The sequence below is a fragment of the Lissotriton vulgaris genome, chromosome 6, assembly GCF_964263255.1.
Source record: "Lissotriton vulgaris chromosome 6, aLisVul1.2, whole genome shotgun sequence".
In the NCBI taxonomy this organism is placed as follows: Eukaryota; Metazoa; Chordata; class Amphibia; order Caudata; family Salamandridae; genus Lissotriton; species Lissotriton vulgaris.
In genome coordinates this window covers 125,036,113-125,052,590 of record NC_141694.1, presented here as the reverse complement: position 1 = coordinate 125,052,590, position 16,478 = coordinate 125,036,113, and the positions used below count along the sequence as shown (strand labels likewise).

General features: G+C 46.2%; 1 protein-coding gene across 1 annotated transcript in view; it reads right to left on the bottom strand.

Annotated features, from left to right (window-relative positions):
* The window catches only part of PLB1 (phospholipase B1), a 604,804-nt gene that overhangs the window by 130,037 nt on the left and 458,289 nt on the right, over positions 1-16,478 (bottom strand). The window contains exons 41-44 of the mRNA XM_086926127.1: positions 13,147-13,242; positions 12,166-12,237; positions 8,042-8,119; positions 7,454-7,514 (exon numbers count right to left, since the gene is read on the bottom strand). Coding sequence (XP_086782253.1) covers positions 7,454-7,514; positions 8,042-8,119; positions 12,166-12,237; positions 13,147-13,242 — 307 coding nt within the window. The remainder of the gene's footprint in view (positions 1-7,453; positions 7,515-8,041; positions 8,120-12,165; positions 12,238-13,146; positions 13,243-16,478) is intronic.

Here is a 16,478-nt window from a genome sequence, read left to right as displayed (position 1 = left end):
TTTTTAATTTTATTCACTTATACCTCGGTTTTAATAATTAGTTTAGATTTGCCTAGATTTCATAGTCACCCCTACCTGTGTCCTTAGACCCGGACCGCATCTCCTGCACTTTAAAATTCTGCTGCATTCACCGCCATTTGGGCGGCCCGGTCCCTGCGCTCTGTTTACCTGGGGCGCCATCTTGGGTGGGTCTAAGAAGCACTCCTCAGCCATTCGCTGGAGCCGACACGTGGACTCGATAGAGCCCTACTTAATTAGCTGGATATGACGCGCAGCGTGTACGCGCATCGTGGACGCCACAGTCACTCCGGAGTCACGCCAGAGTCCAGCCCGTCTGCGCCCGTCCGCGCTGAGGACGTGCTGGGCGCCTGGACTCTGGACTTAGACAAAGCTTTTGCCTCCTCGTGTAGATATTCTCATCAGGAGATGCTACGCCTGAAACCCCGAAGTTTGTGGTGCTCGCACTCCTATGAACATGACGAACTTCTTTTTCCCTTACGATGTGGCTGTTACCACACGCGTAGGCCTGTCAGTCCTGTTCCCCGTCACCTCTCCTCTGACCTCCCCGCCGTCAGTAGACCCAGGACAGTGGGAGTAGAAGGCATTTTGATCAATGCCCGCTCCCTTGTCAAAAACAAGATAATGTTTAGGGAGATGGTCCTAGACAGAAAGCCTGCCCTAGTGTTTATCACTGAAACTTGGGCTAAAGACTCATCTGGTCCTGATCTGATCGAAGCGGTCCCGGAAGGGTACTGCCTGGCCAGACTGGACAGACAGGGACGAGTGGGAGGGGGTATAGCGATCCTCTTTAAAGACCACTTGCAATGCCACACAGGACCTATACCCGACTTTCCGGATAGCTTTCAAGCTTTCTATTTCACCATAAAGGAAGTGCAATGCCCTTTTTTCAATGGAATTCTGCTGTATCGACCTCCTGGCCCGAGGACCGACTTCACACACAACTTCCTCCAGTCCTTGGAACCCTACTTTGGTCGAGAAATTTTTTCCATTCTAGGTGATTTTAATTACCATTTAGAACGGCATGATTTATCTGATACTTCATGTCTTACTGAGGCCTTGGCGTCCTGTGGACTCACGCAGCGAGTTAGCGGGGCTACCCATCGTGCGGACCACACACTAGATGGTATTTTCTCTAACGATCATCGTCTGACCATCAAGGATCCGGTGTATCTGTCTTGGTCCGATCACCTTGCGGTCCCTTTCCTTTTGGAATGCCATAGGATGGATAGAAGTAAAATAGGGAAACACTCAGTGGAAACTGCCAGAAATTTTAGAAATATCAGCAATGACTCCTTCGTGCCATGGGCTGTCAGCCTTTCTACTATTGGCACGGACAGTGTTCAGACCGCGGTTGGTCATTTTGAACAGGTTATTACTGAGGCCCTGAATGAACTGGCCCCAGTACAGACCCGCCGCCGAGCCAGAAAAAGACCATCTGCCCCATGGTTTTCTGAATCTCTCAGACTCCTCAGGCAAGAAGTGAGGAGGATGGAGAGGCTCTGGCACTCAGGCTGGGACCTCAAGAACAAGGAAGCTCACAAACTCCTGGTCAGGAAATACAAGGCTGAGATTGTGCAGGCCAAACAAGATCACTTTGTGGCCATGACAACCTCGCTCTCCTCGCCGAAGGAGCTTTTCAGAATCGTTGACTCCTTAGTCAACCTACAAACACCTGACCCTGTTGTAACCTCGCAAGATCTATGTGATAAAATTGCTTCCTTCTTTCACACCAAAATACAGGATATCTACCTGGCTCTTGAGGAACAAAGAGCATATATCAGTGGGCCCCCTGCACGGGTTGAGATGAACATGACCACCACAGATATCTCCCCATTGAGCACCCTGGACTCCTTTCCCCCGCTGGTTTTACAAGATCTGGAGATCTTGCATAATAAGACCAAATCTGGCTCCCCCTAGATATCTGCCCACTGAAAATCATTAAGCAGTGTAGGGAAACCTTCCTACCGCCTCTGCTAGAAATCAGGAATCTCGGAGTGGAAGAGTGCAGTAGTGAAACCCCTGCTAAAGAAGGCCTCCCTTGATCCGGAGGTCCTAAAAAACTTCCGTCCGATCTCACTGCTCCCAGCCCCTGCGAAGATGCTTGAGGCACATCTAAACAAGCATCTTGCTGCCTTTGTGGAAGACTCGGGCTGTCTGGACTTTTCCCAGCACGGATTCAGGAGGGAACACAGCACCGAGTCGGCCCTCACTATTGTGCTTGATAAGATCCGCACGAAAGTGGATGGGGGCCAGACCACCCTCCTGGTCCTGTTAGATCTAACTGCAGCCTTTGATACCCTCTCCCCCTCAGTACTCACATCTCGTCTGAGGGAAGTGGGGGTGAAGGACGCAGCTCTAGATCTACTGACCTCTTTCCTTAACGGAAGGGAACAAAGAGTCAAGCTGGGGGAGTTCCTATCTCCATCCCGACCGGTGCTTTGTGGGGTCCCGCAAGGGTCGGCTCTTAGTCCGACCCTATTTAACATCTACGTGACCCCACTAGCCAGACTAATTAGAACTTTCGGGATGGAGGTAGTTTCTTATGCAGATGACACTCAAATCCTCGTCTCTCTTTCCCATTCAGATGTACCAACTGCCTCCAACTTTAGATCTTGCATGGAGGCGGTTGGTCAGTGGATGATCCAGAACTCACTCAAACTGAATGGGGAGAAGACTGAGGTAATGGTGTTTGGAGGGAAAGAGAACATCTGGTCAGCCAGCTGGTGGCCTGACTCGCTAGGAGTGTGCCCTTCCCCCACGACATCTGCTAAGAATCTTGGGGTGATGATAGACCCTGCCCTGGATATGGGCAGACAGGTTAGTAGAACCATCTCCACCTGTTGGGGCTTAATCCACACCCTGCGAAGAATCAGGAAATATCTCTCTCAGCAATCCAGAAAGCAAATAGCTGTCGCACTTATCGGCTCACGACTGGACTACTGTAATGCACTGTATGCGGGGCTAAACAGGAGCCTGCTGCAGCGCTTGCAGGTAGTCCAGAATGCTGCAGCCAGATTTGTTCTGGATGTTCCCAGACGCTCCTCGGCCACGTTGGCCAGGAAAGCGCTGCATTGGCTACCGGTAGAGCACCGAGTACGGTTTAAAGTCCTATGCAAGACCTATAGAGCCATTGCAAAGAACAGCGACACGGGAGTTGGTCCCATCATCTCCCATTACACTCCTGGAAGGGACTTGCGCTCCTCCAGGAAACTGCTCCTGACAGTCCCCCGCATATGAAGAGCCAAGTGGGGTGGCAGGGCTTTCTCCACCCTGGCCCCTAAATGGTGGAATGATCTCCCTCTGGATCCCGAAGTGCCCTTAAAACTCGCCTCTTCCTGCAAGCCTATGTGTAAGGATGATGATTCCATTTTTTAGATGTTATTGTTAGGCGCCTTGATACCTGCGGGTTATTGTTTTGCGCATTATAAATCTTTATCAAATCAAATCAAATCATTAGCCTGGAGCGCTCTATTGTCTTCAAAGGAGCTCCCAACATTCCAATGTTCTAATATAGCCTTTGAGCCCACCGTAGTGGGCAATACCGGTCATTAAAGGCCCGAGCCAAAGGCGAGGGCTTTAACAAGGGACAAGGCCTTTAATAGCTGGGAGAGCCCTCTACAAAGGGCTCTAAGCATATTAGAACATTCTGTCCCTGGAGAGCAGAATGTTTTTATTTGTAAAACAGAGGCCTCACGGAGTCCGAGTGGGTTGAAATCCCCTCGGGCTCCGTGAGGCCTTTGTTCAACATTGGAATGTTAATGCTCTGGGCTTCTACCAGCCAATTGAAGCCTGGAGCTACTACATTGTCTTTACTGGAGCTCTCAACATTCTAATGTTCTAATATGAGATAGTTGCTACCTCGTTACGGTCTTTAAGGATTACCCAGGTCAGAAGGACTGTGCTTTGCCTCATGGCTGTCTTGCGTGACAATATCATCTCACTATTCTAAAAGTGCTAGCATTGCAGAGTTTTCTATAACCCTGTTTTCCTATCCAATGAAATCTGAAGTGCAAAATTCATTAATTTCGACAGCCCACTTGGGTGGGTGGAGTCATTTCTCACCGGCAGAACCCAAGCCGTTCGTTTGGGATCATTCACTGCGTCCAAAACCCCCATCACTTGTGGTGTCCCCCAAGGTTCCTCTCTTTCCCCTTTATTATTTAATTTGTACCTCCGCCCCCTCATTCACTCACTCCAAAGCTGGGACGCTACAGTTTTCAACTATGCGGACGATCTGCAGATCGTCCTCCCGCTTCACTCCCCACAAGCTGTCAATAATTTTCACTCACTTATGACCCACATTCAGCAGTGGATGAATCACAACCAACTAAAACTTAATCCTGGGAAGACTGAGCTCCTTCTCCCTGGTTCTAGTGCTACTTACTGGGGTCCGCAGTTTTGGCCCATTGAGCTCGGCCCCCCTCCTGCTCCGGCCAAGACGGGGAAGAGCCTTGGAGTGACAATCGATGCCGAGCTCTCGCTTAAAGCCCAAGTAGGTGCCACGATCTCTTCATGTATGTTCCAGCTCCGAAAGATCCGGAAGATCAGGCACCTACTACCACATGCGGCACTGGCCCAGGTTGTCATGTCCCTGGTTCTTTCCCGCCTGGACTTTTCTAATTCTCTTTATCACGGACTCCCATGTTCTCTTGTGGGCCGTCTCCAGGTTGTGCAGAACCAGGCAGCCCGTCTCATTTTCAAAGTCCCAAAATGGCAGTCTGCGAAGCCCTTGCTCCATAAGCTCCACTGGCTGCCAGTAGAACGGAGGGCGGCCTTTAAGTTGGGCTGTCTTACGTTCAAATCCCTCCACTGCACCAGTCCTGCCTTTCTTAACTCACTGATCACTCCGTACCAACCTGCACGTAACCTTCGGTCAGCTCATCATCACCTACTTGTCACACCGAAAGTCAAAACCAGCAAGGTTGGGGGCCGTCGCTTCGCCCACCTTGCACCTAAATTTTGGAATTCTCTTCCAATAGTCATTAAATCTAATGGTTCCTTACTCCAATTCAGGAAGCTTTTAAAAACTTTTCTGTTCTCCAGCACCGGTTAAGTTTCTGCCTTGGGAGTCTGTTTTTGTTCTGTCAGTTAGCGCCAAGAAACCTCTGGTGTTAGTGCGCTTAAGAAGTTTCACCTAACATAACATAACATAACACTAATCTCCTTCTCATTACCAATACTTATTCCATGCCCATCAATTCAAGGGGCGGGAGTCCGCCATCACAGCAAACATGCGCTAATGACTAAACTACTAAGAAGCTGTATGAAGTTGCAGAGTCCTCTGATAACTTAAGATCTTTGTTGTGGCGCTGTTGTTCAGCGGAGAAACTGCGATAAATACCATACTATCTGTCCACCGAGTACAGTACCCCACCCCCCTCCTAAACGTCTTCCATGTTGGAGTTCCTCCCTCTAGAGCATGGTTCTCCAAAGTCTGTCCTGCAGGGCAGGATCCTTATCCTATGTCCAAGAAGGCACTTTCTCGGAAAAGCACCCACCCCTATGATAATGTTGCAGTGACAACATTTTTAAAGACTCGAGTGGATAATTATAGAAAGAAGGGAAGTGCCCAGTCAGTGGTTGCATAAGAGAGGGAGTCTGCAGGTTTGAGTTTGTCCAAGTGGCCATAACCTTAAATACTTCACTTATCTTCTAGCGTGGTGGTGGGGTGCTGGTGGTGGATGGGAAGCACTATGGTTGGAGCGAAGATCTTGTTGAGAAGTCAACACGATGCTGGTTGTAATAGTTGGTACTTTACTACTTTAATTTGAAGAAAAAAACATAAATTTTATTGCAGTGAAACTGATTTTTGGGCACCATTAATCTTCACTGTCCGGGAAGAGGCTTCTATCTAACTTCAGGTGTTTCTCAAAGGGAATTTAAGGAACTGGAAAGTCTGCTTTCCGCTCAAGTAGAGGGACAACAGTGATTTTCTGATATTGAATTAGTTACTTACAACACCCTAGACAAAGAAACTTATTAATATTAGAATTGTGTGCTGCATCCCAGATCCTAGTCCACTCCTTATTGCTGTGCAGAGTTAGTGGTTGGGGTGAAGCCAAAGACAAAGGGTTCAATTCATTTTCAACAGGGAGACAATCATAGGCAGATGAAAATACTTCCCATTTGAGGACCATTAATTGGGAGCTTCTCCATATATCAAGTTCAAGAACCGCTCTATTTTAATATCTACGGTCAGCTTCTCCATTACAGTGGTCGGGAGCCAACTTCCATTGTAGGTGTATGAGACCCAGGTTGTATTTTGGTTGAATAGTAATGCTCAGTCATATCTGATTTTTATCAAACAGATATTCCTCAGGATACAGAAATGACTTTGGGAAACATGTCTTAGCCTAAACCTAAATAGATCTGAGTTTCTGCTGACAAACGTTGAACAAAAGTAGTGCATTCAATCAGAATGTAGATATTGACTGAACTTACATTGACCTAGAAGATCACATCAAACCTTTGAAGTGTGATTGGCTCTGATCAGGTAATAAACAACAAATTATTAATATCTTATCGTCCCACATCTATTTATTTATTAATGCGCTTTCCTATTGGGAGTACAGAGACCAAAATGCTGGTTAATGGGTTTGGTTTTGAGATAAGAAGTTCTAAATCTATCTTTTTTATGCTTCTCCTATGATGGCAAATGGGCTGGTGGAGTTACCTTTGCCAGCACTTAATTTTCAATAGAATGAGTGCCAGTGACCAAAGCTCTGCTCTGAAACTCCAGCCGGGGCTTTCAAAGGTCGGCGCACCACAGACGAAGTTTGTGTAGTCTTGAATCAACCTCAGAGCTCCTACATCCATTATCAGACACTCCCTCCTCTTTATCTCACTTGTGCAGTTTACTGCTTACTTCCTCCTCAACATTGTCCCTATTTTTCTCTCCCTACATCGCTTCCCTTTGTGTGTTTTTCTTTCTCTTGCTCGTGGTCAGTATCTGATGAGGAAAAATAAGTGCTGGTCGCCAAAATTGAGTGCTGGTGGCCCCCACCTGAAACCAACAGTGCAAATAAAGCACTGCCTTTGCATTAACATTCTCCACCGTAAGGGAATCCTTTAACGGAGGACTTTATGTTTCTTCACGAATTGCAGAATTTTGCGATCAAGTGTGAAACCTAAGTGCAAAAAACACCAATCAAACCCAAACAAACCCATTTTGCATGGGGTAGAGGGTCTTAGGGAGGGGATTTCCAGACCAGGAAAAAGTCTTCCTGGTGAAAAATACATGTGAAAAATGCTTGCTGCGCTAACGCAGCATTCCACAGTAGTTACTTCTATGTGTCCTCTGGACAGTTCACAGGAGTAAGAGAAGACGAGGAATACTCCCAGAAATCTACTACTGGTGTTGATGTCCAGGGGTACTCATGGAGATTTTTTTGAGTCGATAAAAACAAGACATATATGCAGCGGCTGCTCTTACCTGATGTGGGAATCTTGGGTGATGGACCACTTTCAGAACACATCAGATCACTGCCCCAGTTCTTTCAAGAAAGGAGAGAAGAGTACATAGTGAATAAGGATCAACATCTGGAGTTGGACATTTTAGAGGTGGGCTTAATCCAGGCTACTCAAAACACATAGCATAGGCTAGTTTTAGTCTTACATTGTGCTGGACTCATGGATTTCAATGCCACAATAGGCGAATGAATACTATCAGTAGGTGAAGGTATATAAGCAGTAGGCGTGGGAGGAGAAAAAGCTTTTGTTAATTTATACTTTTGGAGGTATGCAAACATTCCAAATATGAGTATGCATTTTTGTGAATGCATGAATACTCACACTCATGTTGAAACTATTGTTTATGATGAAAAAAGTTTACGCATGATGACTAGTGCAACTAATCAGTGAGAAAATGTAAAGCCATTGCATTCCTAAATAATGATTTGTGTGAAGCAATGCTGGTAACAGGATCAGAGAAACACGGATGAACCAAACAAATCTAAATTTTAATTGAGGTCAAGAGCAGTGAGGAAGACCTACAGTTGTAGAGAGAGTAGAATATACTTACCTCAATAGGCTTCTGGGTAGGAGGCGGCCCTGGGTATGAGTAATTGCTGTTCTTATACGTTCTCAAAAATGGTTCTGCCTTTAAGAAGAAGAATGAACAATAATAAATTAAGGAGTGCGCAGCATTGGCATAGAGATGTGAAGAAGATGGTTAAAGAAACAAATGACCAGTATGAGTGCTCTCTGCACCAACACTTGTGAAGCTAAGTGTTGTGAAAAGCTGCACCTGATAACCTTTTAGGGCCTCATTACAATGTCGGTCGGAATGCTCAGTGTCAGAATGGTTCTCGACCGAATTGGATTTGGATTTGGGGAGTGCGACCGACCGATTACGATGTTTCCGAATACCGTTCGGTGGTACTCCCATTGACTTCAATGGGAGCCAGTGTTCCGACTGACAACACAGGCTCCAATTGAAGAAAGAGGTGGTTGTGGAAAACCTTGCACCCTGTGGCGGGCACCCTGTGGTGCCTGCCACACTGTGCATGGTTGGATCGAGGTGCCCCATAGATACCCCATGGGTCCCAACCAGAGGCCTCCAGGTGGAGGAGGGACTATAACTGACCAACAAAGTTAGATTCCGACAGCAGATCCGCCTCGCACAAACTGATTCGGAACAGCTGTCCGAATCCGACAGCGTAATTGATCGATTGGAAAGGCGGCCCATAGAGCTCTATGAGTCGGCTCCGACCTACTCGGAGTCTCCAAATGCCGGTCGGAACCGATTCGGAATGACCGAACGGTTTCCTTTCCGACCCAGAACATCGTAATCAGTCAGTCCAAAATGTTTCCAAGTCGGTCAGAAACGTGGGTTCCGAGTCGGATTTGGACATATCGAATGCCATTCAGAGCCTTTCCGACCGACATTGTAATTGCAGAACCTAGACAATTTTCTTTAGAAGTCCATTGAAGTTCATCATGTTTATATAGAAATGGTAGGAGAGGTGAAAGTATAAAGTAGTAACAGTGAATCCAACTGAAGAAATAAATAGTTTGAAAGTCACTCCATACACTTACACCTATACTTGGATTAAATTGGCGACTTTTCTGGCAGTCTGATAGAATTCAAGGTGTATTCATGAATATCTACATAGGTTCATGGATATCTTCATAGAGAGTATGTCTCTGTGAGCACTCAAAAGCACAACTGTTTACGTATCACACCAAAGTTATTTGTACTTTATTTTTCTGTTGTTTATTCAAGGTGAGATATTTCTACCAGTGGAGAAACCCTCACTCATTTTTGGAGGTATTTCCTCCCAAACTCCCATCATGAAAATGGATCTTCTTGGACTCTAGTCTAGTCTAGTAAATGTTTTCAGGATAAACAAATGCCTGCACATGTTTAGTAACTAGAACAAACCTGTGAGGTTCTAGGTGTTTACTAACTGTTGCTGTTAGGTCCAACCAGGAACACCCACAAGCCCAAATCTGAGCTCTCTAACAATAATCAATATTGACAGAACTTCTGTGTGAGCAAACCCCATTTACAAGGGCGAAATCGAACCACTCCTGAAGGTAAACCCAGGTCTTGCACTTACTTTGAACTCAAGTGCGCAAATGGCTTTAAGAATCGTGCCCAGATGAAGTTAAAAGAGGGGTTTATTTATGGGAACAGAAACAGACCTAGTCTATACTAATAACCAATGCCTCTTGGCCCAACAACCAATGCATCGTAGTGAAAAGATTCAAGGATACGTCTGTGACTTCAGGCTTTGCACTACTAAGCTTTACTCGCAGTCTGGGAAGGAAGGTGTTTTCAAGCTGAGTGCCCACAAGGTCAGTGGCGTAGCTAGGAGAGTTGGAATGGGGGATCAAGGGGCAGAGGGACGGTCCACCCCGGGTGTCACTTTTTTGGGGGTGTCGGTGAGCACAAGGTAAGTTTTCTTTTTTGTAAATGTTATTCTCCCTTGTCATTGTCTGTTGCATCCCTCCTCCCCACTCGTCATCGTCTGTCACCTCCACAGCCTTCCCCCTGCTCTTACCTGCACCAGCCATCACTGGGCAGCAAACTCAGGGATCGCCCCGGGCAGCAAAAGCTCTAGCTATGCCACTGTACAAGGCACAGTAAGTACCACTGGCGTATAAGACCCCCACTCTAGCAGACACAGCTTGGTGAGGATCCGGAGTTGCGGCTTATCAGTGCCCAAAGGGTTACCAAGAGTGGGATAGCGAGGGAACAGTGGAAAAAAGGAAATGCTAAAGGAAGGAAGCTCGGCAGGAAGGATGTGTGGAAATAAGGGTAAGAGGAAAGAAAGTGAAAGGAAGTAAAGATGAACATAAGAAGGGATGAAAGCATGTTAGAGTTTAATGTAGTAGGAATTTAGATCTTGGTGGACGAGTTACTCCGTCACAACGGTGATGGGTATCCCGTACACCGAAATATAAATCCCATTATATTCTTTGGGGTTTATATCTGTCACCGTTGTGATAGAGTAACCTGTCCGTCAAGATCTCAATCAGGCACTAAGGCTGAAAGGAAGTATGAGTGAAGAAAAGGAGGGTGAAGGAAAGAAGGGAAAGGTGAAAGGAAGAAAATGTGAAAGTAAGGAAGGAATGAAAGGCAAAATATAGGCAGGATAGAAGGAAGGCAGTATGAAAGAAATGTAGCTTGAAAGGCAGGAAGGGTGAAAGGAAGGCAGTATGAAAGAAACGATGAAAGGAAGAGTGAAGGGGATGGAAAAAGGGTGACGTGAAGCAAGGATTGGTGACTGAATGCAGGTATGGAAGGATAGAGGGAAGGATAAAATGGCAGATGGGTAGATGGATGGTAGAGTAAACACATCAATGCATGGATGGATGGATGAATGAAGGGAGATAGGCTTGATGTAAGAGGAATTATGGATGAAGGGGTGAGGTTCTGGGTCAATTGACAAGTGAAAGGATGAATGTGTTGGTGGGTAGTTGGGAAAATTATGGATAGATTAAAGAGTGAGTAGGTGGGTAAAAGGATGGGTTAATGTGTGAATTGTTGAATAGCTGGATGGGAGGATGGTTAGGTAGAGAGGTTAAAGGGATAGATAGCTAAATGGAAGGAAAGATGAAAGCTTGGATCATTAAATATTTAAGATTACCTCTCAAACCACCCCTGGTCAGTCACGGAGGTTGAGATACCAGTTATCAGTGGAGAGTGAGTTTGTCAGTCTAGCAATGGAAGGGTTCAGTCCTCTCTGAATATACCTAAGTGCCATTGAGTCTCCCACCATCTCTGATGAATCTCTCCAGCTAGTGATCGGAGCCACTCAAGAATGGACATGAAAGTCACCATTGCAGGACCAGTCCCATCACACGTCAGCTGCATGTCCTATGCTTGCCTTGTTATACCATGCTCAAGCCTGTAGTGTCCTAAGCCTGGTGTTTGCGCAAAGGCAACCTCCTTGTGGTAGCCACAGTTCTGACACAAAACATACTACAGCTAGAGCAAGCCATTCACAAGGAGGCGGTAAGACTACAGAACGCCTCTTTAGTAAGGTGTGGCTTTCTCTTCTTGATGAAGGTAGAAACAATAGTTGAGGACTGTGCCACCTGTCAAGTTGGAGACCGGCTGACCTGCTTGCTCCTGTTCTAACCTAAAATATTCTCACCTGCCTGTGTATTTGGGCCAGTGTAGAACTTGGCAGGAGGTAATATCTCATTGTAATCCATAATTACTAAAAGTTCTTTGAAGTTGAAATAAGGTAGAAATGAGGTAGAAAAAGTGCTGGATACCCATAGGTTGAAGAAAGATCCACATTGACAGTTGGCCGCAGTTGATAAATCAAGGTTTATCCGATTCTCATCCATCATTCAACATCTAAAGATCACTCCCTATTGGCCTCAAGCTCACAAAAGGCTTATGTGGAATGGAATTGGGGTTCACCCAAGTTAGTACATTTAAGAACTAATTTCTTGCTTTGATAATCTCAGGCACTTGCAGTCACTTTAGTCCTTGTCACTGTTACGCTTCCAGGAAAAGGCACACCCATCAGCCTTCATCTGGAGAACCGACAACCGATATGGGAGGATGGGTACAGCTCAAGGACACAGATAAAAAGCACAAACATCTTCAAGAGGGGATCAGTGAATTAAAGACAAGAAACTAGCAACAGCAACTACAAAAAACGTTCGCGAAAGTTTGCATATTACCGGACTTGGACAGCTGAGGGTTAGGTTAGCCTGGAGGTCCAGAACATATGTTTTCTCTCCTATTGGCTGAAGCTAGGGGAATAAAATAAAAGAGTGATTTTTGTAAGGTTTTTGAATTATCCTATACGTACAAACAATTCTGGAAAAATTACAACAAATTGGAAGGAGCAATACAGGACCTGGCAAGTAATACTCCTGATCACTAAAGAAAGATCAAATTATGCATCTTGGCACATCCTCACTTTGATAGTGATTATTAGAATAGTGTTTGTTCATAGGCATAAAAAGCAAGGTACAAGGGAAAAAATACATATAATCAGGAAAACACCCACCAGAAATATATACGTGTTGTAGGGCCAAGTCATTTCGGACAAACATTTTTGACATCACGAATTAAAATGGCTGCTGGTGAGTAGATACATTTAAAAAAAAACCTGATTGGAATGTTCAGTGCTTCCTTGAAAACAATGGATTGCTCAGGGCTTCTAACGACCGGTAGATGCCCGGAGCATCAACATTCCAATGTTCGTTCACAGCAGCAGCTGTGAACAATGTCCTCAAAGAGCCCAAGGGGATTTCAGCCCCCTTGGGCTCCGAGAGTTCTTGGGTTTACAAATTAGAACATTCTGCCCTCTGGGGGCAGAATGTTCTAACAGCCTTAGAGCCCTCCCTAGTGGGCTCTACCAGCCATTTAAGGCCATCTCCCTTGTTAAAGGTCCTCGCCTTTGGCTCTGACCTTTAACGTTAGAGTTGGCCTTTAACCGCATGCGCGCTAGCGGGTTTTCCCGCTGAGCGCTGAAATTTAAAAATCGCGGGTAACGTGACAAAGCCAGCTCTTCATGCGCGCAGCGCAGGTAACGCCCATGACGAGCTGGCTTTGTCATCGCATCGAAGGGGTTAATGGCCGGTAGAGGCTATAGAGGATAATTACACAAAAGTAATATTTAACACACTTGCCCAGTAAAATAAGTGTAGACATACCATGTTGTTCCACAGGGCCCTGGAGAATTTTGAGTGTGATTTCTGACTCATGTGGAAGCAGTCTGGAGCCAGGAAGGACACATCCGGACGTCCGTCCTGAAACATAATAGAAATGGAGTCTTGCAGGAGTGGATCAGATAGTATGAATCCATTACTAGGTCAAGAATATGTATACAGTACAGAGACAGTTTTTTGGTGGTTATGGGTTCAAATTTGTGAAGACCCTTGGAAATGATTCTGTCTGCAAATGGAGAAAATTAAAGCAGTTGGTACATCTATGCTGGATTGTCACACCCAACTCCCACCAGAGGTCGAGAATTACTGTCAGGCTAATGCTGCTGTTAGACATGGCATATTTTGCCGTGGTTTCCCTGTCTTTTTGCTTCCGACCGCCTGTCTTTGACCGTGTGCAGAATTTCGTTTTTGCTGGCTTTCGGACTCTGGGCACTCTACCACTGCTGACCAGTGCTAAAGCGCAAGTACTCTGTATCTAAAACGTAATGGTATTTGGTTTCTCCATGATTAGCATATTTGATTTACTAGTAAGACACTAGTAAAGTGCACCATACGTGCCCAGGGCCTGTAAATCAAATGCTACTAGTTGGCCTGCAGCATTGATTGTGCCACCTACATGAGTAGCCCTGCAAACAAGTCTCAGGCCTGGCACTGCAGAGCCTATGTGTGCAGTTTTAAACTACTATTTTGTGCTCCCACTTGTCAGACCCAAACATTCTCTTTTATTACAGGTAAGACACTCCCAAGTAATGCCCTAGGTAGCCCCATGGGCAGGGTGCAGTGAATTTAAAATGTAGGACATGTACTTGTGAGATTTACAATTCCTGATAGTTAAAAATTGCTCAGTTAGTTTTTCACTACAGCAAGGCCTATCTCTCCATAGGCAGGGCCACTGGAATTATGCAGCAGGAGAGGGCCTAATTATGCGACAGAGTCAAGTAAATTATGTGGCAAATGTGGCACATTGTTTAATTGTATTACTTCATTGTTTTATATTTTTTACACATGTTAACAGTGTCTGGGCATTGGGTGCACCTCCTTAGTACCAGTTTAATGCCCAAGTATAGCAATAAGCCAAAGAAAAGTTCCTATGACTCCCGGGGGTTCCTTGACTTTGTGGCCAACACCTGCCCCACTATTGACCCTGAATCAGGCATTGACTCTATGGAGGGCGGGATAGCCACCTGGCTGCAATCAGCTAGCGACAGGTTTGCCCCTCTCATTAAATTTGCACATACCAGACACGGCAATTCCCATCGATGGTTCTCTGAGGAACTTAAAGCATTAAAATTGAAGCTACGCCAATTAGAACGCAATTGGAGGCGTGGCTACTCTAACGCGGACCGACTAGCGTTCGTGAGGGCCCGCAAAGAATACAAAAACGCAATCATCAAAGCAAAAGGCCTCACATATCTCCGAAAGAATTGACTCAGCCCGCAACAAATCTAAAGAAGTCTTCAAAATTATGAATGACTTCTCATCAGATCACAGAATGCTCCCCACTCAGGCCCCAACCCAAGAAACCTGTAATGTGCTTAACACCTTTTTTATCCAGAAAATTGCAGATATTAAGAATGCTATCTCTTCCCCATCCCTGCCAGCCCGCTAGACCCCCTATCTCTCAATCCCTGTTACCTCACCCAGTTCTCAGCCATAACCCCCAGTATTCTATCAGAGCTTACTACCCGTATTAAATCAGGATCTCCAAAGGACTGCTGTCCCCCCTCAGTCCTCAGAGCGGTTTTCTCATCTTTACCTGACAGTATTATTCCCCTTCTGAATGCCTCCTTAAGCACTGGTACGGTTCCCAGCGCGTTCAAGGAGGCCATACTTGTCCCCCTCTTGAAAAAAACTGGAGCCGACCCCGCTAACCCTGCCAACTACCGGCCCATCTCCCTTCTGCCCTACACCTCTAAACTCCTGGAGGCTCATGTGACTACATGCCTGTCGGCATTCATAGAGAGCTCCGGTTTCTTGGAACCTAAACAAGCCGGCTTCAGGCCAGCGCACTCCACTGAAGCAGTAATCCTGAAAGTCCTTGATACTCTCCGGGAGAATGCTGACAGGGGGTCCCCACAGGCACTGGTTCTCCTGGATTTATCGGCCGCGTTCGGCACGGTGGATCATGACATCCTTCTCCACCGTGTCGGACAGGCGGGCATCCAGGGCCCCGCCCGGGAATGAATTAAGTCCTTCCTCTCGGGCAGAGTGCAAACAGTCCACCTGGGCCTCTTCACAGCAACTCAGGTGCCCACTACTTGTGGAGTACCGCAGGGATCCTCCCTCTCACCATTATTGTTTAACTTATACCTTCGGCCGTTAATCCACTAACTGAGAAACTGGAAATGCACTGTCTTCAATTATGCAGATGACATGCAGATCATCTTCCCCTTAAAATCCCCTGATGCCGCATCTGATTTTCAGGCAGTGATGCTTCACATTCAACAATGGATGATTCTTAACCAGCTCAAATTAAATCCGGCGAAAACTGAACTCATCCTGCCTGGTAACAGTGCGGCACACTGGGGCCCACAGTTTTGGCCAATAGAGCTAGGTACACCTCCCAGTCCGTCGAGCTCGGTAAAAAGCTTGGGCGTCACCATTGATACCGACCTCTCTCTTAAAACCCATGTCGGAGCCATCATCTCGGCCAGCATGTTCCAGTTACGAAAAATTCGTAAAATCTCTCATCTACTCTCGCATGATGCATTGGTGTAAATCGTCATTTCCCTTGTTCTCTCCCGTCTTCACTTTTCTAACTCTCTTCACTGGGGCCTACCTAAGTCCCTGCTTCATCGTCTCCAGATGGTGCAGAACCAGGCAGCAAGGCCCATTTATAAGGTCCCAAATTGGCAGTCAGCAAGACCCCTTTTGTCCAAATTGCACTTGCTGCCTATTGAACTAAGGGCCGCTTTTAAGATCGGCTGCCTAATTTACAAGGCCCGACAGTGCAAGTGTCCTGCTTTTCTGAAATCTCTCATCACCTCGCACTGTCCGGCCCGTAATCTTCGATCAGCCTACCTTCACCTCCTGGCCACTCCGGTGGTCAAACTAAAAAAACTGGGTGGCCGCAGATTCAGCTATCTGGCACCCAAACTGTGGAACTCCCTCCCCCTAGGAATCAAGACCTCTGACACCCTGCTGAGCTTCAGAAAGAGTTTAAAAACCTGGCTCTTCTCGAATTCCAATTAGTCCTCTGCCATCACCTATAATCATTATCTCAGCGCCAGGAAACCTACGGTGTCAGTGCGCTTTTACAAGTGTAGCTTAACATTAACATTAACATTAACAAAGTGACCAATCAATCTTTGGCTTTC